General features: G+C 47.1%; 1 protein-coding gene across 1 annotated transcript; it reads left to right on the top strand.

Annotated features, from left to right (window-relative positions):
* Nucleotides 1-27,542, top strand: kcnq4 (potassium voltage-gated channel subfamily Q member 4; the record flags this gene model as incomplete). Its single annotated transcript, XM_079749859.1, has 16 exons — nucleotides 1-8; nucleotides 5,188-5,278; nucleotides 6,748-6,874; nucleotides 7,781-7,956; nucleotides 9,446-9,571; nucleotides 9,716-9,826; nucleotides 10,275-10,370; nucleotides 10,801-10,889; nucleotides 11,763-11,888; nucleotides 12,353-12,373; nucleotides 13,034-13,090; nucleotides 15,075-15,304; nucleotides 15,960-16,059; nucleotides 25,238-25,369; nucleotides 26,210-26,348; nucleotides 27,339-27,542. The coding sequence occupies 16 exons, from the start codon at nucleotides 1-3 to the stop codon at nucleotides 27,540-27,542; spliced, it is 1,833 nt and encodes a 610-aa protein (XP_079605985.1).

Below are 27,542 nucleotides of genomic sequence, written 5' to 3'. Positions count from 1 at the left end.
ATGCGAAGGTGAGTGTGTCTGTTTGTGTGTGTCTGTGTGTGTGTGTGTGTGTGTGTGCTCTACATTAATCCATAACTGTGTTGTTTTGAGTCAGCATTGTAAATATGTGAGTACATGTGTACGTGAGTTTATTTATTGGACTGGGTGTTGGGTATTTGCTATTTTTTTGTGTGTGTGTACGCGTGTGTGTGTGTGTGTGTGTGTGTGCGCGTTCGTGAGTACGTACAGTGCTGTCTGGGTCCTCTCCTGCCCGTCACTACAGGTGTTGTATGTGGTCAAAGCCATAGAGCGGGTTGAAGGGTCACCTTTGACCTTGGGGACGACGTCCCTCCCTGTCAAATACAGGTCTGTCAGTGCCCGCTGTAAATAAACAGCAGGCTGTAACTCAGCCTGCATTGTTGTTTAAGCAGTTGAGCAGTCACTGTGTGTGTTGACAAGTCATTGCCCTTTGCTGACGCCCACCAGTGTTTGGGCTCAATATTGTGTGTGTGTGTGTGTTTGTGTGTGTGTGTGTGTGTGTGTGGGCTTTGGAAGTCGCAGTGTTTTTGTACCTGCCACTCACACGCTACGTCATAGGTCACGCGCTGAAAGCCTCCCGCACTGATGCACAGAGAGCCTCCCTAATCACGGCTGCAGCCACACACAAACACAAACACAAACACACACACACACACACACACATGCCCATACACACACACACACACACACACACATACCTACATGCGCATGTGCAGTTCCCAGTTAGCACTCATGCCTCCGCCCGCGCTCTCACACACGCACGCGTGCTCTCTGTTTCCCTCGCGATGTCTCATCCCCTTTATCAACCATCTATCTCTCCTTACTCCCCCTCTGTTTCTTCTCCTTCCGTCGGTGTGTGCTGCGTTCCCTCTTGTTCCCCCTCATCCCCACCGCCTCGTCCCCCTCTCATTCCACCTGCTGGGTGGAGCTGAGAGCAGCTTCATCATCCAGAGGTGATCGAGTCTGCGGTGCACGCGGTACAGCTGCGGCTCTGTGCGGCGCCACACACTGTCCACATTCCCTCATGCAGGAGACAGAGTGTCATCATACCTGGCATATGGTCATGGATGTGAGCTTTGATGCATGAATAGGGACTCGCGCACGCATACGCACACGCACACACGCGCACACGCGCACACACACGCACACACACGCACACACACACTTCCACAGAGACACACACCCACACAGACCGACAGACAGACAGACAGACAGACAGACAGACAGACAGACAGACATACACATACTCTCAAACACACACAGTGAGATTGGCATACACAGTACAGTACAGCATAGTGCCTGATTCTTAAATGAAATTGAGAACCTTCTTTACACTTTTACAGAAAGCATTACAGTTAAAGCCTGGCTCCCATTAAGAGCAATGGGATTGCCCTGTGAGCTACACTACATTTGTTTTGTGTGCGCTGCCGTAGCTGCGGCTCAATGGCCCTCTGGAGTCTGGCTAGGCCTGAGCCAAATTACACCTCTTGTGCGCACTTAGCTGCTCGACGCTAAGGTATCTAGCTGTGATGCCAGACAGCTAGCAGGAAGGACATGGTCACAAAGGCACCTGCACTTTCTGTGTGTTGTCCTGTGTTTGGGTTGTTTAATGAATTCCTTGATTGTCTTTCTTAACTTACTTACTTACTTACTTACTTACTTACTTACTATCTTCACATCTTAGGCCGTGTTCACGTCTAGCGTTTTTTTTAAATCTGCCAGCGCTTGTTTCACATTATATTCCTATGGAGCAGAGCGTTTCTGGAAAAAGTCACTGCCGTTTTTTTAAACGCCTCTCCCAGCGTTTTTTTCTGCCATCGAACTAGCAACCTTCCAGTTAAAAGAGTACCCAATGGCAACATTGTCATTGACTAATGTGTGGCACTCATTGACCAATAGAAAGCCTCAGAGAGCATCTCCTCATTCTCTTATCTCGACCCCGTAGTGAACCGTACCTTGGCCCGGGTCACTAATCTGTAGCCAAGCAGTCCCCAGCCAGTCCTCCTGCTCCCAATGACTCCATGATCAACTCCCTGATGGATGGTTTGACTTATCTCCACACTGAGGATATTTTGTTGAAATTGAACAAAAAACAATGATGTAGCATAGCACTCAGAACTGAGTGGAGTTGTCTCTTGACCTCCCCCCCCCAGCCTGACCAACCCCTCCGGGAGTCTTTTCCTGCTGAATATGTCGCTTTGCACACTGGTGCGTCACTCTTACTTTTTACCCTACAATGAAAAAACAAGAGAGGCGAGGGAGTGTCCCCCTCAGCAGAAATCTGACACTTCTGAATGATCTTAATATCTCCTCACCCCTCTCAACGCTTTGGGTGTGCAGTGGGGGAGGGTGATGGTAGAAGGTGTGGGCGGCGCTGGCGATTCACATTCAGAGAGTCATGCTCGCTTTGGGAGTTTGTTTCTACCTTTGGAACGGCTGCTGTCTCCCCCCCCCCCCCCCCCCCCCAACTGGACCAGAAGCTTAATATGGAAGTCGAATGAGTTGCTAAGCTGCCGTATTTAATTATATTTGACCTGGTCTATCTTTTTTGTTTTTGTGGTTCTGTTGTTGCTTGTCCCAAATCGTATTTTCATTTTGTTTAGATGTGGTTGATTATAAGATAGTTCTTACTATATATCTAGATTTAGATAAGTATGCGCCATCACTGTATTCTTTTAGACAGTTAGGTATGAACCATTGCTGTATTTTCTAGATTTAGGTAGGAGATTTTCTTACAGAGGTATGAATCGCGTCTTTATCAATTCTACTGAGATGCTTAGATATGGACTGGGTCAGTATTTTCTAGATTTAGATAGTTACGTATAAACCACAACTCTATTTCCAAGTCCGTAGTGTCAACACATTTAGTATTTTTTCTCCCCATTTGCCATATTGTCCAAGTAAATGAAATATGGCAGCTGAGATAGCACTCTGGCTGGGTGTGTGGAAATACACCCGTTACACTGAGTTAATTGAGGGGAAAAATACATTTTAGTCAGCATATTAGTTGTTTGATTGATGGCCACAATGCAATGTTGGCAAAATTGTTTCCTTTTTTTCGCGGTAGTAATCTTGACAGAAGCATTCGGTGGTGCTAAGAGACGGCTATTGAACAATAACATGTAGCTTTAGTGTTCAGGAGATATATTGGGAGTGTGTTGTTGATCCTTCTTCTATGGTAACCACACGTTGTACTCATTGGTTTTTCCGGTAATTTTCCCAAATAATGACCATGGGAATCAATCAAAAGAAGAAGGCAGTTCCTGCCTAACACGGGGGATGTGATCATAGCACTTTTGGGGCCTTTGAGGCCTGGCCGGATTCAGACATGATGGAATGTTTCTTGTCAGCTTTACAGGGAGAACTTCAGGATTCTACAACCAATTCCTCTTGGCCCATTTTCGTTTTGCTCCCCACTACCCTACAACGATCTCCCCTTTGTCCTGAAAAGCACGTGAAATATTCCCGCTGCACTGTCATCTGGCTCTCCTCTCCCCCTTCTCATACATGGAGTCCCCAACCGATCGGTGCTGGCATGGGATACGTCTCATCCTTCATCCCCCGCCCCGGCACAGATCAGGGTTTTGGAACGCCGGGATGGTTCCCGTGCCAATGCTAATCCTCATTACATCGCCTGAGATTGAGAACGGTAACGTGTCCGTGCGTGTCTGACGGCGATCAGACATGGCTATGTGCTATGGCTATGCTGTCACTGTGGGGGCTGACGCGCTGACCTGATTGATGGACACAAGGGGGCTTAATTTTAGTTTCTGACGTGCGACTATCTGTGGTCCATTGTTGGTGTTTTTCATTGTTCTGTTCTTTGGTGTGTTCCCTCCGTCTTATGTTAACCCAAATAAATTGGTGGAGATCCTACGAACGGCCGATATATACACGATTTTGTATGGTGTATCTTATGGATATTTCTCTTATACGTCTATTTCCGGCACACAGTCATCACGAGTCCAGAGATGAGTGAACGTTGACTTTGGGACAACCCATTTCCCTGCGCTCATTGGATCTTGGCAACATTGAAACAGGGGGGTGACGTCGTTGACTCGGTAACCACGTCACCGCTAGCCCGGGTGCTCGCAGCGTGAGACCAGGCAGAGAGACTGAATGTGGGTAGCCAGCAGCTGTCTCCCCACTAATCCCCCTCTGTCAGCACGGCATTGGCACGGCCCAGAGTGGAGGCGCTGGTGATGGTGGCGGAGATGGTGGGAACGAGAGTCTGTTCGGGCCATCAGGCCTATGTCGGAATATGATCTATGTCTGTCTGGGCTCCCATGTGTTGTTCACGGCAGTAGACAGGGGGAATTTGTATTTTCTTATCAAATACCAAATGCTGCGTTTTCTGTGTAGTTGTACTCCGTCCAATCCAAAAGGCCCTGGCTTCGTTCAGTGTCACAGTCGCCATGATGTGTAGAAAGCATTCCCTGATTGGATGAAGAAATAAGGAAATCGATTAACCGAAATGATGTGACGTTGCTAGAGATTTCTTAGAACATCCTTCGCTATGGCTTAATGCACATGTTGAGAACCCTTATTAACATATTCAGAAGTAAATTACAGATATCTTTGTACATCACTTTAAGGACGATTTTTTCTGCTTAAGCCCACAGAAAGACTGCTATTTATTATTTGTTTTTGAGTAGCAGTTTGAGCTAATATTTGAGATGTTGGGTGAACAAGCAGTCATCTCCACGTATTGGCTAGGCACAACAGGACAGGATTAGGATTAGTTTCAGAAATAAAACAAGAATGTCAGATGATCAGAGTCAATCCGCATAGTACACAGTAAGAGAGTAATCAAGAGACCTAACTCATACAAACAGGGGCAACCCATTTTCTGTCTATGCCAGAAATGATCACACATTTCTTACATTTTCACCTGGGAAATATCCCTATCATTTCAATGTTGATGCTCCTGTCCTCAGGTAGAAACCATGTTACAGATTACCTGCTTGTTATTCTGTGTTAATATGTGTTTCATATGTTTGTATGTACATGTGTGTTCATTTAAATACACACAAATATGTATTTGTATATATGTGTTTTATGTAATATTTTCTATGTGTGTACTGTGTACCTTAATGTGTGTATTAATTTGTAGAGCTAAATTTGCAAGTGTGTGTGTGTGTGTGTGTGTGTGTTACGTGTGTGTTGCAGCTTCCTGCTGGTGTTTAGCTGTCTGGTCCTGTCCGTGTTCTCCACCATCCCAGACCACCAAGAGCTGGCCAACGAGGCCCTCTTCATCCTGGTGAGACCAGCATCACGCGCTCCCTTGTTTCCTCACTCACTCACTCACTCACTCACTCACTCACTCACTCACTCACTCACTCACTCACTCACTCACTCACTCACTCACTCACTCACTCACTCACTCACTGCCTCCCTCCTTTCTCCCTTTCTCCCTCACTCACTCACTCAATCACTCTCTCACTCGCTCACTTCCCTCCCTCCCTCACTCAGTCCCTCACTCATCTACTCTAGTCTTACTTTCATATCCGTTATGTTGCATATCCACTTCTCTTAGACCCTCCGCAGCAGACAAGTAAGCACATAGACTTAAAAGCACCTTTCTTGCATTATTCCCTGTTTGTCAGCACCCATCATCTATTTCATTGACTGTTCAATCATGTGAGGGCTATCATATTTCCCCCTGCATTGTGTGTGTGTGTGTGTGTGTGTGTGTGTGTGTGTGTGTATGTGTGTGTGTATGCATAGTCGTGTTGCACGTGTTGTTTTATTTACCAGTGGTGGCCTAAAAAGCTGCTGTGTAGGCGCGTTTGCAGGACTCAGGTGTTGTTGAGTTTGCAGGACGGCCGGCCGTGTTCCACTAATCCTAATAGCAAATCCTTTAATCGCCCTCCCGCTCTTTCTCCTCTCCACGGCACTCTAACCGCTATGGTTAAAAGGTAATGGACACTGCCTTTCTCCTTCCTAGCTTGACCCCCTCTCTTGCTCTTTGTATGTTTTTCTCTCTCTCCTTCTTTCTCTCTCGCTCTCTCTCTCTCTCTCTCACTCACTCTCTCTCTCTCTCTCTCTCTCTCTCTCTCTCTCTCTCTCACTCTCTCTCTCTCTCTCTCTCTCTCTCACTCTCTCTCTTGTGTGCACGTGTTGACGTGATATCTCTCTCTACCATCTTTCATCTTTCTTTTTTCTTTCATTTGCTTTCTTTCTTTCTCTCTCTCTCTCTCTCTCTCCTTCCTCTGTCTTCCTCTGTCTTCTCCTCGCTCGTCCTGGCATGTTATATTAAAGGCAGGACTTTGGACTTGCATCAGCTGTTTCACATTATCTTTCTATAGTCCCTCAATCAATCATCTGGCCAAAAGCAGGCTGTACTTTCAGCACAATAATTTCACCACACAAGTTAACACCACATTACCGTACTTTAAAAACATTATAATTCCACTACATCAGTTAACAACACATTCCTGTACTTTAAAAACACAATCATTTCAAGACATCTGTTAATAACACATTAGTGTACTTTAAAAACACGATCATTTCATGACATCAGTTAACACCACACTACTGTACTTTAAAAACAATATAATTTCATCCACTGTTGATGCGACTTGGCACCTGGAATATGGGAAAAGCGCATCTCAAAAGGAACCGTTATGCTAACTACATTCTAAATCTAAACGTGTGTTTGTGTTTGTTCCTCGTGTGTATCTCATGTGTTTGTGTCTTTCCTGTGTGTGTGTCTCTCTGTGTGTGTAGGAGTTTGTGATGATTGTGGTGTTTGGCCTGGAGTACTTTGCGCGGGTCTGGGCGGCTGGCTGCTGCTGCAGATACCGGGGATGGCAGGGACGCCTCCGCTTCGCCAGGAAGCCCTTCTGTGTCATAGGTCAGAGGTCATCAGGCTACCACGTACTATCGGCTATCTGCTATCTTGGCCAGAACTCCCTGGAATACGAGACATTATATCTCAATGGGACCTTCCTGGATAAATAAAGGTCAAATAAAATGAAAGCATGCACCGGCGAAGTCATCCAGTCCAACTCTGTCCCCTCTCTAGTTTCCCTTCTTGGGATTACTTACATTTCTTCTATTTTCCTGTCTCATACTTACAGCACTATACAGTACAGTACAACCCTATATTTTACATTATACTTTACATTATCCCGTACGTTGGACGAGGCTGTGAGAACACTACGGTTTGCCTACTTACAATTACAAAAACAATCACTCTAGGTTGCTTTGTATGAAAGTGTCCAAACAGTATTTTTGTAATGATGTTTGGATACCACAGTGGTTACTAACCTTGACTTTAGCTGTACCACTAAATTGCCATCAAGAACTCATAATCAAGAGCTAAAAATAGAAAAATATGCATGCATTGGCTGGGAAAAGAGAGTCATTGTTCCGATTACACACCAGTATGACTGCAGGAAGGCCATGAACAGTGGGGAACTGTGGAAAGAAAAAGTCATCAACGCTGCTTATGATCCCTGTGAGATTATTTAGCAAACACAAATCAACACAAAACGTCAATGGAAACAGACATATATGGAACGGAACAAATGGAACGCACAAGTGACGCTCTCTGTGAAACAATAACAAGTCATAGTACCATAGAACATATATATTTTCAATCATCAATGTTATTTCTGTCGGTTATTGTAAATATGTATTTCAAGGATGATAAAACCCCAGGTGCCGCCTCCACTACCCTGGTGTACCCCTGGTACATAAACGCAGGTGGGACACACTGCCATAACACACACACTGAGGTGTCGTTCCCCCCTGGCAGACTGCATCGTGTTCGTGGCGTCGCTGGCGGTCATCGCAGCGGGCACCCAGGGCAACATCTTCGCCACCTCGGCCCTGCGCAGCATGCGCTTCCTGCAGATCCTGCGCATGGTTCGCATGGACCGCCGGGGGGGCACCTGGAAGCTACTGGGCTCCGTGGTGTACGCCCACAGCAAGGTGGGAGCCGCGGCGCAGGACCTGTGGAAACACTATCACCAAGGCACTCTCTCTCTCTCTCTCTCTCTCTCTCTCTCTTTCTCTTTCTCTCTCTCTTTCTCTCTCTCTCTCTCTCTCTCTCTCTCTCTCTCTCTCTTCTCTTTCTCTCTCTCTTTCTCTCTCTCTCTCTCTCTCTCTCTCTCTCTCTCTCTCTCTCTCTCTCTCTCTCTCTCTCTCTCTCTCTCTCTCTCTCTTTCTCTTTCTCTTTCCCTCTCTCTCAATCTTGATCATGAGAATGATAGTGATGATTGTGATGATAATGAAAGTACTGCAGCTGATTCTGCTCAGGGAGGCTGTTGGCCAATAATGACTGATATCTCTGTTTCTCTCTCTCTCTCTCTCTCTCTCTCTCTCTCTCTCTCTCTCTCTCTCTCTCTCTCTCTCTCTCTCTCTCACATACCTATTGTTGAAGTATTGCTCCGTCTCGTCTACTGTATTTTTCTTTCTCTCTCTCTCTCACTCTCTTTTTGTATACATCTCTGAATCATATCTATTAATAATCGTGTTACAAATTAGGGTTATTTGTGAAAGCCGATTAATTTGAGCCTTGGCTTTCACTTGGCACACATGTGCCTCAAACAACTGCTGAGTCCGCTAATGACCCTCACCATTAATGGGATTCACTCCCCGTGACCTCACTCACCAGATCGCTGTCTGAACGCTCTGTGGGTGTTTGTTATACGGCAAATTAGCTGATTAGCCCGCTTTGCATTTTTCTGCTGAGCCAAAACCGCAGGGCAGCGGCTGGGCAGCTGGAACAGTGATGGATCGTAGAAGGCACCGGATAGATGATGATAGCTATGATGAGGATGCCTCGATGCACAAGTGGCAGAGAAGCACTGACCAACCCAGAGTTAAATGGCAGGTCGAGCGTAATGATGATGGAGAATTAGCAGTTGACGATGGCTATTATGATAGGGATAGTTTGTAGTTATGTGATAATTATGATGAGGGCACTACTGCTGCTGTTTCTGCTTAGGATTGCTTGTTGGCGATAATGACTGTTAGTATATGCTACACGTGGAGCTCCTAATATGGCACAATTTAATTGGTTCGCTATCTTGGGATATTGAGCAATATCCCATGATTGAGATCTCAAACTCGGGATATTGTTTTCATGCGAGTGACAGTCGTCTCGTCATGCTAATAAAAACAAATAAGCTGCTAATAAAAACAAATAAATCCCGGCAAAAAATGTTATCTTGTTTATTTTTACAGTGTTCACGTGTTGTACTAGAACAATTATTCACCTCAGGCTCCGTGAATAGTGGGGAGTAGCCCCCTCAACCTTCAGTCTCGTGGGCTATTCCCACTATTCACTTCGCCTTTGGCGAATAATTGTTCAATATAGGATCTCTCTGTTTGCCCGTGTGTTGCTCTCTCTCTCTCGCTCGCCCTCTTTCTCTCTCACCTACTGTCTATGTGTGTCTTTCTCCCTAACGTCTATCAGGAGCTGATCACAGCCTGGTATATTGGCTTCCTGGTGCTGATCTTTGCCTCCTTCTTGGTCTATCTGGCGGAGAAGGACGTCAACCCAGACTTTCACACCTATGCAGACTCCCTCTGGTGGGGAACTGTGAGTACTGCGTCATGCACACATATTGCGTACGTCCAAGGGAATATATATATGTATACACTTCAGTGTGTATGTGGTGTTTGAGCATGTGTGTGCATGCATGTGTGTGTGTGCATTGATACATGTTTCATTACACATCTCCAGATCACCCTGACCACCATCGGCTATGGGGACAAGACCCCCCGCACCTGGCAGGGACGCCTGCTGGCCGCCTGCTTCGCTCTGCTGGGCGTTTCCTTCTTCGCCCTGCCGGCCGTAAGCCCTTCTCCCATTTGCCCTTGACCCCTGTCAATCCAGACGGAGCAGATCAGAGATGGGTTCTCGATTAATGTATATCACATAAACGTTTGTTCCTTCGGTGTATGCTTTAACCCAGAGCCTGCTACAATACAATTACAATTAGGGCATTTTGCAGACGCTTTTATCCAAAGCGACTTACATCAGTTAATATACACATTGACACACCGACGGCAGAGTCAACCATGCAAGGTGACAGCCAGCTCGTCAGGAGCAGTCAGGATTAAGTGTCTTGCTCAGGGACACATCAACAATCAGTTAGGAGGAGCTGGGGATCGAACTAGCGACCTTTCGGTTACAAGGCAACTGCTCTACCTCCTGAGCTAAGCCGACAATACTGCGAGTGCATCCGTTCTCCGTGTGCTTGACCTGGTGTGTGACCTCATTTGACCTCTGACCTCCCCAGGGTATCCTAGGGTCAGGCTTTGCCCTGAAGGTCCAGGAGCAGCACAGGCAGAAACACTTTGAGAAGAGGAGGACGCCTGCCGCTAACCTGATACAGGTGAGAGAAAGTGTGTGTGTGTGTGTGTGTCAGGAAGAGAGAAAGTGGAAGAGAGAGAGGGAGAGAGAGAGAGAGAGAGAGAGAGAGAGAGAGAGAGAGCGAGAGGACAGTTGAAACACAAGGACAGTGGCAGGTGATGAGGAAGTGTCGGATTCCGGTGTTTAGGAAATGCAACTGATAGTGACATATCTCATTAAGCTCCTATTAAACAGTGTGTGTGATGTGTGTATGCATGTGCGCGTGTGTGTATTTTGTGCATGTTGGTGTGTTTTTGTATAGTTTTATGCGTTTGCATTGCAATTGTGCTGACGCGTATGTGGTGTGTGTGTGTGTGTCTGGCGATCCAAGCACTCTCTCTCTCTCTCTCCCCCTCCCCTCCCTCCCCCCTCCCTCCCCCCTCCCTCCCTCTCTCCTCCCTCCCTCCCTCCAGGCTGCCTGGCGTCTCTATTCCACAGACGCGCAGCATTCCTACCTGACCGCCACCTGGTACTTCTATGACAGCATGCTGCCCTCCTTCAGGTGAGGGGCCTCCCGTGATCGGCGGTCTGTGATTGGCCAGTGCCACCGCTATGATGTTTATGCCCGTTCAAAATGAATTGGTCGCTTCAACTTCCAGGCTTGATGATTAATATGGACAATATGATAGATGATGAAAATCCTTTAGATATTAGAGGAGTGGTGCATTCGGTCAATATTCTCTTCTCAAGCATAAGAAGGTTGCACACACACACACACACACGCACACGCACACGCACACGCACACGCACACGCACACATACACGCACGCACGCACGCACGCACGCACGCACGCAGGCACGCACGCACGCACGCACACACACACACACACACACACACACACACACACACATCAGGCATCCGACAAACAACTCACAAAAAGATGATATGATTCCCAATTATTTACACTTTATAAGTCACAATCACCTTTATTTGAGCAGTTGTGGCATTAGCAAACCAAATTTTTCCAGTTTTTGATAAATTAATATGTATAAAACTATCTAAAATAAATAATGCTGTAACCAATATATGCTTCTTAATTTATGCTAATGCTACAACTGTATTTATTAGGTCACAACTTATGTATTTGTCTTTTGATTTAATCAGGATATTAACTGAACTCATTATCTTGTTTGGTTAAAAGGAGGGCAATAGATTATTTGAACCACATTATTTGAACCAAAAGCCTTCCTTGATCATTATTTGTTATTATTTCAGGTTCAGTAAACCTGTGTCACCGGCCAGTTCCCTGTACTTCATCCCCTTTCCTTTACAAATTTTGACCATTTCTTTTACTTTTTGCCAACTTTTTGTATTGTATTTGATTTTACCATTTGTCATGTTATGTTTTGTTTCATTTTTGCACGTGGGTGTCAGAGAACTGACGTTCCTGTTCAGTCACCTCCAACGACAACGTAGCGCCAAGAAAGTCCTCCAAAACTCCTACCAGACCCTGCTGTCTGGGCTCAGGCCCTACAGCTCCCCCTGCCTGCAGGGGGACAGGTACGCACTCACCGGCACACGTCCAACCCCTCATCCACCACACATTGGTAGGGATTATCCTATCACTTTCCTTAAACCCCAACCCCAACACCTCAGACTGAACCAAACTGCCCTACTCAAAGAAACCAGGAGAAACACTACAACACCACACACATCAACACAACAGCACCACTGTTGTCTCCTCCCGCCCAGATGCCCCGAGAGAGTTCTCATCTTCGCAACATTCGTGCCCAGCTCTCTCTCCCCTCACATCTCTGTCTCTGCCTTGCAAGATACCATGCCAAACGTCTCCGCCCGTTTCCACCCATTCGCTCATCTGATTTCCTCCCTTTTCCTCCCTTTTCCTTCCTCCCTCCCTCCCACCATCCCTCCCTCCCTCCCTCCCTTCTCTCCCTCTCCCGTCTGTTTTCCTTCCTCTCCGTGTTTCATGCCTTCCTCTTGCTCCGTCTCACATCTGTTCTCAGGAAGGCAGAAGTCCCAAGCAGGTTTGTTCTCCCGAGTCCTGAGTCGCTCTGGGCTTGTGTTTTCCACAGGAGGGGTTTTCCACAGGATTAGGAGGACTTTATCAACCCCCCCCCCCCCCTCTTAATCTGTATAACACTGCAGAGTAGCCATTCCTGTGATCTCTAGGGTCAGAAGGGGCCGCTTGTATAAGTGGTGTTTGTTGGACTCGCTGCACGGCATGTGAATAACATGAAAATCAGGTTCCATGGTTGTCAGAGATTACCTTTGTTTTGAGTTGGTAAGGGCTTGACTTGGTGGGTATCGAAGAGTATCCTCAGGTACACCACAACCCGTACGTATTCTTGCATGGGACCCCATATCTCGACTTCCAACTCTAACAACAGCCCCCACCCCAACTAACTCTGTCTCAATAATCCAAAGTAGTTCTCCTTCATGTGTCTTTTACGCAGGTTCGGAAACTCATGAAAAAAGTTTGACTGTTTGGAATATTGAGATTTTACGCACCAACTGCCTGTTCACCCTCATTTAACCCTCAATTCATTTATTTTCTGTCCTTCACGTTTTCTGTGTCACAGGATGGGGTTCCCCACACCTCCCAGCGCGCCCTCTTGGTCCCCCAATCACTCCTCTCCTCCACCCCTCACCCTGTCTCCCCTCTGCCTTGTGTGTCTCCTTCTCAGTACACTCCTCTCTAAAAAGCGGGGTCTCTTCCGGATTCACACTGGCCGCAAGCAGAGGTATCCACGGCAACCACGCCTGTGCACGGGGCACGTTGTACTTGTCACTGGTTGCACCATCCAAAAAAATCCAGAAAAAACGAAGCGAAAAAAGAGGCCTCCTCTGAAACTTCCCCACCTTCCCCCCCCCATCGTTGCCTGATCCGAGTGTTTCTGGACCAGGGCTTATGGCCCAACAAGCTGTCCATGTCATGGTGAAAGAACCAATTGGCTACTGTCAGACTGTGTCATTTTGTTAAACTGTTTGTAAGAATGTACACTCTTTGTCGTGATAACTTGGCCCTGCTCCACAAACACTTGAATTGAAGTCCTGGGTTTTGCTAAGAGAATGGGGACATGCAATATTATTTGATCTGCCTTTTTGGTTAGAGTATTTCTCTGGTCTTGTCACTAGAGAAACTAGGCTTGTCAGATATCAGAACTTAATATTGATATTGACATTCCTTACAAATTAATTCACTCATTAGCTCTCCTATTATTTCGCCATGATGTCATGTTTACAACTCAGTTGGTTGACCCTCTCCTATGCTAGAGAGGGCTCTTCTGAATCAGCATGCATCCTCATTTTTGATTGGCGAATGCATTCCATCTCCTGGAGCCAGCACCAAACCATCTCACTGGTGGCTCCATGATGGCCTTCTGGTGGCTGCATGGGTCTCACATTGTTTGCATGCCAAGGTCCTCTGGTGCATGTCCCCAAACGATTCCTTGTTGAACATGACTGAACCCTGAATGCGTTCACATAACTACTTAGCTTTAGCATGCAACGGCCTGCCAAAGCACTTTCTCTTTCCTTCTCACACTGTCTGGGACAGGCATTTCAGCTTGCCAGTGGTAAATGCCCTTTCCACTAATGCCCCCCCCCCCCCTCCCCCCCACCCCCCCGGTACCATTTAAATTTTAATTCAAATGGCCATGCACAGGAGTATATCATGGTCACGCGAACGCCTTGGTGAACTGCCTGAGGCTTGTGTTTTGCTCTGGGGGTGAGTTCAGTTTGAATCAGGAGGTGGATGTGTGACGAGCATGTGGTCCAGGACGGAGCCACGGCAGCACTCTGAACAAGCGAGCGGCAGTGCGACCAGGAGTGCTGCAGGATTAGCCTCATTGTAGTCCTGGCTTGCAGTTGTTTCCTGTGCCTCAACGAGTGGAGAATGTTGTTTGTAATCAAGTGCGTTCTTCATTTGTTTTAATATGTGCCCTTTAAACACAAATAGATTAATGCCCATTCAGTCGGCTGAGGCGATGACACGGGCCTTCGTTTTGGTTCCATAGCGGTTGGCCTTTAGTTATTTTTGCCGTCACAGCAATACTGCCCGTCTAGAATCAGATTTCAGGAGGGTTTCGCTGAATCAGATGCCAGTATGGGGGCGTTAAGTAAGCAAACCTTTACAGCACACTTTAAGATTTGAGCAATAATACAGTGTTTCTGGTCGATGTCCACGAGCAACCTTTCTGGCTGTATGTGTGTGTGTCTGTGTGTGTGTGTGTGTGTGTGTGTATGTGTGTGTGTGTGTGTGTATGTGTGTGGTTTGTGTGTGTGTCCCCTAAGTCTACAATTACGTCTCCCTTCTTGAGTTCAGTGTCTTTCCTTCTCAGTGGCTGTCCGGACACTGCGGTCCATGGGTTGTGTGTTGATCGTACGCCACTACTAACGTCTTCTAACACGCTCTACTTGCTCAACCCTCCTGTGCTTCGCTCAGCCCCCAGGTTCATGGGACAAACCCTGCTCCATTGTGGTACACATTACAGCCAAAGACAACCAAAAAACAAACACACTTAGAAAGAATATAAAGATTAATCAAAAATCTCCAACCTCAACTCACACCTGGATCCCAGGGGAAGAAGAAGGAACTGTGTGTGTGTGTGTGTGTGTGTGTGTGTGTGTGTGTGTGTGTGTGTGTGTGTGTGTGTGTGTGTGTGTGTGTGTGTGTTGGCGTCTGGTGGTCTGACCCGGCCCCCCTTGCTACTCCACTCTCAGCAGCAACAAGCTGGGCTTCCGCGACCGCATGCGGATGAACAACTCCCGCTCGTCACAGGCCATGCGCGGCAAGGCGTCCCCGGCGACGCCGGTGCCCAGCGTGCGGCCGTCCCCCACCCAGGAGAACATCCCGGAGCCCACCAGCCCGGGGAAGGTGCAGAAGAGCTGGAGCTTCAACGACCGCACACGCTTCCGCACCTCCCTGAGACTCAAGCCACGCCCGCCGGCTGATGGTGAGGGGACAGGGAACGCACACTCAGACACACACACACACACACACACACACACACACACACACACACACACACACACACACACACACACACTTATGAATGTGTGTATAACTGATTGTGCAGATGAGTGAAGCAACACTCTAAAACACGCACACATCTACACGACCGTTCAAATGACCGCTAAGAAATGTCCTTATTTTGTAATGGAAAGCACTGTACAATGAAGATACATTTTAATTAATCAGAAATACAGTCTGGACATTGTTAATGTGGTGAATGACTATTCTAGCTGGAAACGGCTGATTTGTTATGGAATATCTACATAGGTGTACAGAGGCCCATTTCCAGCAACCATCACTCCTGTGTTCTAATGGTACAATGTTAAGCTAATCGTGTTAAAAGGCTAATTGATGATTATGAACCCTTGTTCAATAATGTGAGCACAACTGAAAACTGAAAACTCAATAAAAGTGGGAGTTTTCATGTAAACCATGAAATTGTCTGGGCGACCCCAAACTTTTGGATGGTAGTGTATCAGCTCCAGACAAATGTTTCCTGTTTCAGACTGACATTGTAAACAAGATCATCATCATATCAGCATCCAATAAGTGCTTGCCTCTGTGTGTGCTCCATTGTGTGTGTGTCTGTGTGTCAGTGGAAGGAGTTGGGGAGGACAGCGTGGAGGAGAAGCCGTACTGTGATGTGGCCATGGAGGAGGTGATCCCCGCTGTCAAGACGCTCATACGGGCCGTCAGGTCAGTCACTTCCTTAATCTACTTCAATCCCCTTCCCTGGGGTCCCACCCTTGGTCCCTTCCCTGGTCCCACCCCTGGTCCTACCCCTGGTCCTACCCCTGGTCCTACCCCTGGTCCCACCCCTGGTCCCTTCCCTGGTCCCACCCCTGGTCCTACCCTGGTCCCACCCCTGGTCCCACCCCTGGTCCTACCCTGGTCCCACCCCTGGTCCTACCCTAGTCCCATCCCTGGTCCTACCCCTGGTCCCACCACTGGTCCTACCCTGGTCCTACCCCTGGTCCCATCCCTGGTCCTACCCCTGGTCCTACACCTGGTCCCACCCCTGGACCTACCCCTGGTCCTACCCCTGGTCCTACCCCTGGTCCCACCCCTGGTCCTACCCTGGTCCCATCCCTGGTCCTACCCCTGGTCCTACCCCTGGTCCCACCCCTGGTCCTACCCCTGGTCCTACCCATGGTCCCACCACTGGTCCTACCCTGGTCCTACCCCTGGTCCCACCCCTGGTCCTACCCTGGTCCTACCCCTGGTCCCACCCCTGGTCCTACCCTGGTCCCATCCCTGGTCCTACCCCTGGTCCCACCCCTGGTCCTACCCTGGTCCTACCCCTGGTCCTACCCCTGGTCCTACCCTGGTCCCATCCCTGGTCCTACCCCTGGTCCTACCCCTGGTCCTACCCTGGTCCCATCCCTGGTCCTACCCCTGGTCCTACCCTGGTCCCATCCCTGGTCCTACCCCTGGTCCTACCCCTGGTCCTACCCTGGTCCCATCCCTGGTCCTACCCCTGGTCCTACCCCTGGTCCTACCCTGGTCCCATCCCTGGTCCTACCCCTGGTCCCACCCCTGGTCCTACCCTGGTCCTACCCTGGTCCCATCCCTGGTCCTACCCCTGGTCCTACCCTGGTCCCATCCCTGGTCCTACCCCTGGTCCTACCCCTGGTCCTACCCTGGTCCCATCCCTGGTCCTACCCCTGGTCCTACCCCTGGTCCTACCCTGGTCCCATCCCTGGTCCTACACCTGGTCCCACCCCTGGACCTACCCCTGGTCCTACCCCTGGTCCTACCCTGGTCCTACCCTGGTCCCATCCCAGGTCCCATCCCAGGTCCCATCCCTGGTCCCATCCCAGTTCGCACCCCTAACCATCCCTGGTCCCTTTCTTGGTCCACCCCTGTTCCCACCCCTTGTCCCACTCCTGGTTCTATCCCTGGTCCAGCCCCTGAATCAACCCCGGGTTCCTCCTCTGTTCCCTTGCCTGGACCCATCCCTGGTACCAACCCTGTTTGGACACCTGTTCCCACTCCTGGTCCCATCCCTGGTACCTTCCTTGGTCCCATCCCTGGTCCCTTCCCTGATCCCAACCCTTGTCCCTTCCTTGGTCCCACCCCTGATCTCTCCCCTGGTCACACCGATAGTCCTATTCCTGGTCCACCCCTGGTCCCTTCCCTTTGATGCGGGGAGTTTGTCCTTTCCCTTTCCTTGCCCTTCAGGGGGCTTGGTGGTTTGATGGGGTCGTATTTCCTGGGCCTCTGAATCCCTTTGAGACCGTCACTGGGATGAAGGGTTATACAAGTCAACCAACTTCACTTGAATGTTGCAGCTTAACCAATGGATCCATCCAACTTCCCAGACTATGCATAATAAACCAGTTATTTAAGAAGCCGGTCCCCAGATGTAATTACCATGGGGATCCTCTGTCTGAAATCTCTCTGCGCCGTGATACGTAGGTCACTATGACCCTTTCATCTTTCATCAATGAACAGGGAAACATCCCCTTTGGTCGGACCAGCATGAATGAAGGCCAAGCATGTAGTCCAACACGGTAGGGACACATAGCATGAACAGACAATATTACATTACCAATATAACACGTGGTGCCCGTCCAAGTGTGGAGTTTCAGCTGACTGACCGCAAATGTCCACTTATGGGCAGGAAACCCAGACTTCCTGCCCATGGATCCGCTGACCTTGTGGCTCAGACAGCCCAGATCCTTCAGGCTGCTCATGTTCAAGAGGGGGGTTGGGTGTGTACAGTAGCCAATTGGAGGGCATTTGGCAGACGCACACACTGGCGCGCACACACGCACACACACACACACACACACACACACACACACTTACACATTAACGATTGATCAACGATTGATCAGAGACGGGAAAGCTCTGAGACAAAAACACAAGCTCAAATATAAACAATAACACACACACTCGTGCACAAATGATCAGAGATAGAAAAACTTCCAGATACACTACAAACACACACACACACACACACACACACACACACACACACACACACACACACACACACACACACACACACACACACACACACACACTCGCACCCAGCCGCCATTTGTGCACACAAATACCTACTCAACAACTACACAGAACAGCACACAATCTTGTAGGCACAGCCATATGCTCAAACACACAATGGGAAGCAAGATTTCCCATTGCGGTGCATATGGTTAATGTCAATTGATAATATGATAATATTAATAAAATGTTGTATGCATCATTAACAATGCTGAAATCCCTTCGCTAAGCATTAGTATTTCAGTGTTTTTAATTATTTCCTACGTTTGAGCAATGTTCATCCGAGGAGATGCATGCAACATCATTTTGCTTATATATCTGCGCTTTTGAACTTGCATGTTTGATTTTGGTGAGAATGCATTTGAGAAATGCTGAGTGGGTAAAATGCAGCCACTGCATCCATCACACAATGTAGGACCGAAACACGCACCATGGCGTTATACCATGTGTTTAATCATTTCCACGTCCCTTCGGAATGCACCTATAACCTTTATCACACGCACACACACACACAAGCGCACAGACACACACCTTAACCTAATGGATGCATTATTTCTCTTTGTGATAAACTTGGGTCTTGCTTATTTATATATATGCTTATATATATATGTTTATATGCTTATTAATTTAAGCAAGACATATATTTATATTTGTTGAAACATTAATTACTAGTTTTCAGAAAAATGGATGGAAAATGCGAAAAACTGTAATCACAGTTGCGTCTATACATAATATAAATGTATTTTTTTTGCATATTAGGACAAAATAATAGGTAATTATGTAAATGTGCAGTTTGCGTTCCTGCGAGACAGGGATATATGCTCGTAATTTGATTTCAACCGCATTGTGAAATATATAACAGCAAAAGCTCAGCAAGCATAACATGATCTTCCATAATAACGGATATCGTGCTACCATATCAAAGCGCTGAGAATCCACATCCGAGGCTATGAATGTGGATCGATGTGTTACAAATGTCCTCCGATGTGCTTTTTGTCATCGCAGTGATTACAAACACTTCATATTCCTGAAAGGGATTTTAGAGGGATGGAGATAAAAAAAAATGTAAACCAGTATTTGATTTATTGATTTGACTGATAATGGATATATAGGCATACACTCAACTAATGGTGAATGAAGTATCTTAAAATCAACTCTGTTATATGAGACGTCAGCGAACAAGGGGTTAATCTGAATCCCTGTCCTATGACCTCATTATTTTGGAGGAGCAGAAGCCACAGGAGGCTAAAGGTCATGACTGATCAGAATGCGTTGCGAATGAGAGTGTAAGAAGTCAGGAGTCGGTTCCTGTTAGGTTGTGTGTCTGGCATGGTTATGATCAGGGTGCGATTTGTGAAAAAAACAGAGGGGGGGATAATTTTGAGAAACATTTTAAAATGTTTCAAAATGAAGACGGACCCTGTGTATTTTGGTTGTTAATTATTACGATGTAATGGTGAAAATACTTTGGGTGGGGGGGATAATTTTTATCCCCACCGAGGATAAAAATAATTCAGCAGAGGGTAGGATGTGTAAACCAGAGGGGGGGATAATCCCCACCATCCCCACCGGCAAATCGCACCCTGGTTATGATCATATGTTTGCCTTGATCATAGATTACTTACATAGTCATCTAAAAGGTGGATCAATTTCCAGTTCGTACTCAACAAAGCATTGACTGAACTGAACTAGAAAGCCATTTGTGTGGGGGTTAAAAAGATCTTGTTTTGAAGACAGCAGTGCGCTACGGTCGGTGGCCTCCTCCATCCTACTGATACAGTATTAAGTGATGTCTCCATAGGTTTGCATTTGACTCAGCAAACTGCTCTGACATAGGCTGCCCCCAGCTGCACACAGAAATAGGGCACTGGGAGTTCCTATAGATAGTACAGGTGCATGAAAAGCAGGTGCTTCAGTGTAGGATTCCACGGTAAGGCACACATAGAGAGGCATGCACACACAACACACACACACACACACACACACACACACACACACACACACACACACACACACACACACACACACACACACACACACACACACACACACACACACGTTGATTGAATCGTTTATCTCAGGGAAGTCCCGTACATGTACGCGCACACACACAAACAAACATAGTCCACACACACACACACACACACACACACACACACACACACACACACACACACACACACACACACACACACACACACACACACACACACACACACACACACACACACACACACACACACACACACACAGACTGTGTATTTCTTGTAAAGCTTTTCCCTCACTTCGTTTATCGGTTTCATCCCTCTATTCAGTGGTACCGTTTTTCCCATCCAGTCCTGTGCTAATGCGTGGTGTAGCCGGCACCAGGCGGCCATGGTGTCAGCACTGCAGTTATTGTAGAGGAACTCCAGATGAGGAGGAAGCCATAGGAGACCATGGCAACGTTGTGAAGGAGTTATCCCACTTTGCTGAACACGCGGAAATATTTGCACACGTTTTGGAGTGTGGGGCGATGACACCTCGTGTCACCCCCCCCACTTCCTGCTTGGCACCTATTTTTTCTGTAACGTTTTTTTTTCTCCTCAAATTCTGTAAAAGTCATACTGCAGCCTATACCGTAAGTCGAAAACTCTTGACATTTTCAGGTATGGTTACCAATAACCCCTCTAGCCATAAACCCACATTTGTGGTACTGCGCCCAAAGGTAGCGCTATTGTAAAAAATCATGAATTAGTCTTATTTCTCCTCACCAGATTGACCTGGACTCAAAATTCTTTCAGAATATTAATCTCTAGAATCAGACGCATTTATAAAACCCTTTAGAAAAAAAAAGTATACTTTTCCCACAATTTCATAGAAAAGCCAAACGTTCACAGTCTCAACCTATTTTGCCTATATGACCATTTTGTTATTGTATATATACCCTACGGCTATCATTAGGTGGATACCATTAACAGTGCGAATTTTCAGATCTGTACTCTTTTAAGAAAGCCCTTATTTCTCTTGTGAAATGTGTGTTTGGAGTTTTCTTGATGTTGTGTGCTTATCAATCAGAATTTTCACCACGTGAATGAGGCTTCATTGAGTACAGGAATGTCAGTGGTTCAACAGGATAATGCTGTGTACTCCTTGTCCTTAGGTTGAGAGTTCGAATCCTGATTAGAGCATTATGAACAAGCTGAACATGATAACCTGTCATTGCCACTCACTTAAGAAACACAACATTGAACAGCACCCGAAATTCATCTGGCAATCAATATTCCGGCTCATTAGATTTTAAGAATCTGACTGCCAAGACACAGTATGGCATTAAGGGGAACTTCTTCGTTAACCATTTTTCCTTCATAATGAACTGTCATATTTATATTTCTTCCGTTTGTGTTCTTGACAACAAATTTTATTTCCCCAAAATCTCAAAGATTTTTCAGGTATTTGCTTTTAAGAAAGCCCTTAATTCATTTGAGTAATGTTTGCTTGGAGTTTTCTAGATGTTGTGTGCTTATCAATAGACATTTTCACCATGTGAATGAGGCTACATTTCAGGTTTGTCAGTGGCTCAATGGGTTAATGCCTTGTACTGGTAATCCTTAGTTTGAGAGTTTGAATCCTGATTAGAGAATTATGAGCAAGCTGAACATGACATGCGGCCATTGCTCTGCAGACCAGTCACCTGAAAGCCAAGGCACAGGGGAACATCAACATCTTTCCTTCATAATTATTTGTCAGATTTATATATCTTCCATTAGTGTGTTCTTGACGTTTCATTTTGCTCAGAAACCCGATAATCACCGCTTGCGGTTATATTTAAAGTTATTTTTACATTTAAGATCCCTTATCAACAAACCAGCATCCAATGAAAGTCGTTGACGAGAGTCGGCTTCATCAGGAACAAAAGCAGTTCAGGCGGCAGTGCTTTGCCCCTCAACACCAAGAGGGCTTTCGGGCTCCCCCTGAGAAGCTTGGATGACCTCTAGTGGGGGTCAGCAAAACCCTGTTTTGGGAACACCTTGTTGGGCAAGTTTCCAAGTCAAATGTGAGCCACCGTTTTAGTTGTAATGATGGATTGTGCATCTGTATGTATGTTAGTGTGTGTTAGTGTGTGTGTGTGTGTTAGTGTGTGTGTGTTGGAAGTGTGTTTGTGTGTTGGTGTATATGTGTGGTAGTGTGTGTAAGTGTATTATTGTTTGTTAGTTTGTGTTTGCGTGTGTGTTGGTGTGTGTGTGTGTGTTAGTGGGTGTGTGCGTATGTGTGTTGTGTGTGTAAATGTGATTTTATGTGCGTGTGTGTGTGATTAAGTATATGTGTCAATGGAGGGCCACAGGGTGGGTTTACTCAGGCGCTTGCCCACCTGCCCACCAAAAAGACATTTCACCTGGCGAGTCGGCACTTTCCAAGCAGAAAAAAGCCTTTAGGGGATTGACTCAAACGTCCCCTGGCTCGCTCTCACTCTCTCTGCTGCTTTTCCCCAGACGCCTCACCTCACTTCCACACCTGAGACCCACCCCCCCAAAAAAATGCATCCACCTGCAAATAATGAAATAGTGCCGGCAAAAAATACCCTGAGCGCTGTAGTCATCAAGAAAGCAGGGTGCTGCACAAAGGAGGGAGGGAGCGAGGCGAAGACGCCGTCTGCACCTGCTGGACCTCCTCCTCCTCCTCCTTCCCCTCCTCTCTACAGATGCCTCTTTCAGTGACCCCTTATTTTAAAAGTGCCCTTTGTCGTTGCCGATTCCCATGGTCAACGCGATCCACACCAACTAGCTGTAAAAGTGTTGATCCTTTCTGTTTTCTCGCTCTTTGAAATGCTAGGGTTACACTCTGAACTGTGAAGCACTTTGAGACTGTCACTGTGATCATGGGCTATTCAAATAAAACGTTCTTGATTTGCTCACGCCCTGATGGACGTTCCCAAACACACAGTTTCAGATGTCTGCGTCATCTCCCGTGAATGTGCTTATGTAACCCAGCATTTGTGTGTATGCTTGTGTGTGAGTTGTGCATTGACTTGTCAACATTTATAAAAAAAAAACGTAAGTTTTCAGACATCACAGGTCCTGTGATGATATCACAGGACCTTTAATGTGCTGCTTCTCCTCGATGCCATGAAGGTGAGAGAGAGAGCGAGGGGGGAGGAAAGGAGGGGAGGAAGAGAGGAGGGGACCAGGAGAGGAAGGGAGGAGATGAGAAGGAGAGGAGGAGAGGAGGGGAGGAGGAGAGGTGGAGAGGAGGGGAGGAGAGGAGGAGGAGAAGAGGGGAGGAGGGGTGGTATTCTAGCAAGCCTGTTTGTAAGAGATAGGCCTCTCCCTCTCTCTAAAAGTTTCTCTCCCCCCCACACCTTTTCAACTCCCAACCCGCTCCCGAGTTGCCATCCATCAGAGGAAGCTCCGGCGACAGGCTCTGTGTGCCTGCGTGCGCGTTTCGTACTTTTGTCTCGTTTAGTGCTCTCCTCTCAGTTTCTGTGGTGCTAGCATCTTTTGCGTTGGGCTACGATTATGATGATGATGATGATGATGATGATGTTGATGATGACTAGGAAGGGGAGGGCGGTGGAATGACCCTTGGTTGTGTAAAAAAGAAAACAAGTCAGCTTTGGTTGCTCATTTTCTATGGCCTCCCTTGGTCCCTGAAGTATGACAGCGAACCCTCAGCGATGCCCCTGGCAGAGAGGGAAGCTGTCAGTGGTGCTATTGTTACGTACAGTAGTGCTGGGTCAACACTACTCTGGCCCAGCCCCCCCCCACCAACCCCCAAACCATCACCTCCACCGCCCGACGCCCTGAGAGGATGTTAGTGAGTAGCTGTGGTGCTAACAAGCTTTTTTGTGTGTAGACTTGCAGCAGCTGCTGCATGTGTCGATGAGCGTCTCTTTGTGTCGGCGTGCGTATGTGTGTGTCAGTGTGTGTATGTGGGCGGGAGGCTGGGTCGGATGGTAAGGGGGTGCTCATTCAGGGAGGAGAGTGAGAGAGATGGGGTAGCCCTCAGACGGAGATACCGTTTGTGTGTGTGTTTGTGCGGGTGTGTGTTTCTGCATGTGTGTTTATTTTCCTTTGTACTGAGGTGGTTTTGCTGACGGCTGAAACAGCGGTGCTGTGTACGGAGGCTGATAAGAAAAAACGTCCCCTTGGAAGATGTTGTCATCATCATCGTTGTTGTTATGGCAATCAAGTTCATTTTATTGTGACAGTCGGGGGGGGGGGGGGGGGGGGGGGGGGGGCTTGCTGTTTAGCAGGCAACGCTTTTCAAACCATTGGCTCCGCTGCTTTCTTATTATTTATTTGTTCCTCTCGCTCATGAGAAGGTCACTTGGACGGTAATTCATCTTGTTATTCTTACGGTGGGCGTTAAACATTTCACAACTGTCCTGCCTCGGCACTATTCGAAAGGTTTATGTCCAAATAACGTTTAATACGCACAACTTATAGTCAAATCTGAGTTTATATATATAGCCCTTTCCTCTGTTGAGCCCTCAGCGGGCCTTGCGGGCCTTGTTGAACCGAAGTGTTGACAGCTCACCACTAATCTAGAGACACGGACAGCCTGAAAAGACTCCTGAACGCTCAATGGGGACAGGAACAAAACGTTCAAGGGATGTAGACGAACAATTACAACAACTACACATTTGTTTGGTGTTAAATATTTCTTTGTGTGTGTTTGTGCGTGTGTGTCTGTGTGTGTGTGTGTCTGTGTGTATCTGTGTCTATTTCTGTGTGTGTGTTTGTGTATTTCTGTGCTTTGTGTGTGTGTGTGTGTCTTACTCTGTGTGTGTGTGTGTGCTTATTCTGTGTGTGTGTGCGTTTGTGCGTTTGTGTGTGTGTGTATGTGTCTATTTCTGTATGTGTGTGTGTATCCGGTGTGTGAGTAGGATCCTGAAGTTCCTGGTGGCTAAGAGGAAGTTTAAGGAGACCCTTCGGCCATACGATGTGAAGGACGTGATCGAGCAGTACTCTGCAGGACACCTGGACATGCTGGGACGCATCAAGAGCCTGCAGATGAGGTAGGTTAACATACAGGCACAGTGGACTCAATTGATCCCCCAGGAACTTATGTGTTACAGTGGCTCAGCTCAAGCCATAAACAGCAGAGTAAATTAAATAGAATAAGCACAAAGAGAAAAAATAAACAAGAAATACAGCATATATACAAATGTTCTAATTATAGATCAATATGTATCTTACCAACCGTAGAATGTCATGAAATATGCTTGTATATAAAATAAAAGTATATATGTAACTGAAGCTAAGTGATTTTCGTTAATAAAAGTGACTTAAGTATATTGCAGGCATATTGCACAGGTCACCTGGAGAGGACAAAGAGTAAAAGTTTCTGAGTGCACTGTGACAGTGCAGGGATCAGGGTGACCCACTCACTTCCGGGGGTGAGGGGTGTTGAAGAGTTTGATGACAGATGTCAAGGATTTCCTGTTTCGCTCATGGAGCTCCTCAGTGCCTCGAGTCTGTAGCTGAGCCTACTCCTCTGTTCATACTCTGTGGATCAGCTTTGAGTCAAAGTCCAGGATGGAGAGTTTTTACCTGGACATACTCCTCTGTTCAGACGCTCTGTCAAACAGGTGGGAGTCAAAGCCCAGGATGGGGAGGAGGACTCTCTTGCCACTATCGGCACATGTGAAGCATCGGCTTCAGTTCACAGAGGCAAATACAATTATGTCAAATAGTACTTGTGAACTTTGAATTAAATATATCTTATCATTTAGAGGTTAAGGTCAAGGATGCACTGACTTTGTTTTGCCTCATTCGCTAACACACAGATTAAAACTATAATCCTTTGGCTCCTTAAACGCCCCCCTTGTGTCCTGTCCTTCCGTTCCGGGCTGCAGGGTGGACCAGATAGTAGGGCGAGGGGCGGTCGGGGCAGATAAGAAGATCCGGTCGGAGAAGGGGGAGAAGACCCCTCCAGAACTGGACACCATGGACGAACTGAGCATGATGGGAAGAGTAGTGAAGGTGGAGAAACAGGTACAGATGTTGCATGGGTTGGGATTGCATTTTTTGCTTACTGAGATAACAGCCAAAGGGTGTTTTTGAAAGTGGTCCTACAAAAATGTTTTTTTAAGGCGCTCTCCCATATCGATTGTGGGAGTGTGTGTGTGTTTGATGGCTGGCTGAAGCAGCCTCACCTGGCCTGACTGATTGGACTCTGGGGCTGGGTATGGCTGCACACCTTTTTTGCACACACCAGTGCTGTATTCCAATATCCATACTTACTATACTTAGTTTGAGTACGTAGGGCGTTCCAATTCTGATCGGAGCGGAAAGAAGTGTACTGACTCATGGAAGTATGGCTATCGGAACACAGCACAGGTTAAACCAGCCATCAGCCAGCCACAGGTTGAGCATGGCAGTCACCTAGGTATGGAGCAATGCCAGTGCTACAATTTACTGGGCTCCTCAATACAAAGAAGCAGGGTGGTGATGTTGGAAAAAGGGGTTATTGTAAAAATTGTGACGGTAAATTGCCTGGTGCCCCATGTTGCAATGCAGGAGAGTGTGTGCGGTGACGGCTTGTTCAACCTCTGCACATTGATCACCAATGCACAGCAGGTTTGCAGCCAGATGAGGCTGTTTAAACCAGCCACCATACACCCCCCATAGATAATTCTAGAAACACTCGTCTTGCGGTGCTGCATGGACGGCCAAAATGTTAGGATATTCCCCAGAATTTTGATATGATCCAGACTTCCTTGGCTGACTAAAGTGAAGGGAATTTAGGGAATTTCAGTGAAGATCAGTGAAATCATGCGTTTTCGCTTACTTCGGACGGATTGCTCCTGAAAAACATTGATGGAAACTTGTGACATGGAAGCAGTTATTGTACCTGGTGTAATTTGGACATGGCGTGTGTCACATACTCTGAAACGTAGGTACAACTGCTATATCTCACGACAGAAAGTTGCTGACTAAAGACAACCATGGGGCATTCCAGAGCATGTGTTTTGTTTATTTCAGGTCCAGTCCATAGAGAACAAGCTGGACCTTCTGCTCAACTTCTACACCCAGTGCTGGAAGAAAGGCTCATCTCAGTTCACCCTGTCCTCCCTGCTGGAGCCCGACCTGACATCGGACTACCACAGTCCCACAGACAACCGGGACCTCTTCCCCTCGGTCAACACCCTCAACATGTCCCGCTCGGAGAGCAGTAACATGGAGTGA

This window comes from Pollachius pollachius, assembly GCF_949987615.1.
Source record: "Pollachius pollachius genome assembly, chromosome: 13".
NCBI lineage: Eukaryota > Metazoa > Chordata > Actinopteri > Gadiformes > Gadidae > Pollachius > Pollachius pollachius.
The sequence above is the reverse complement of the archived record's forward strand: the minus strand, read 5'-3'. Positions and strand labels throughout refer to the sequence as shown.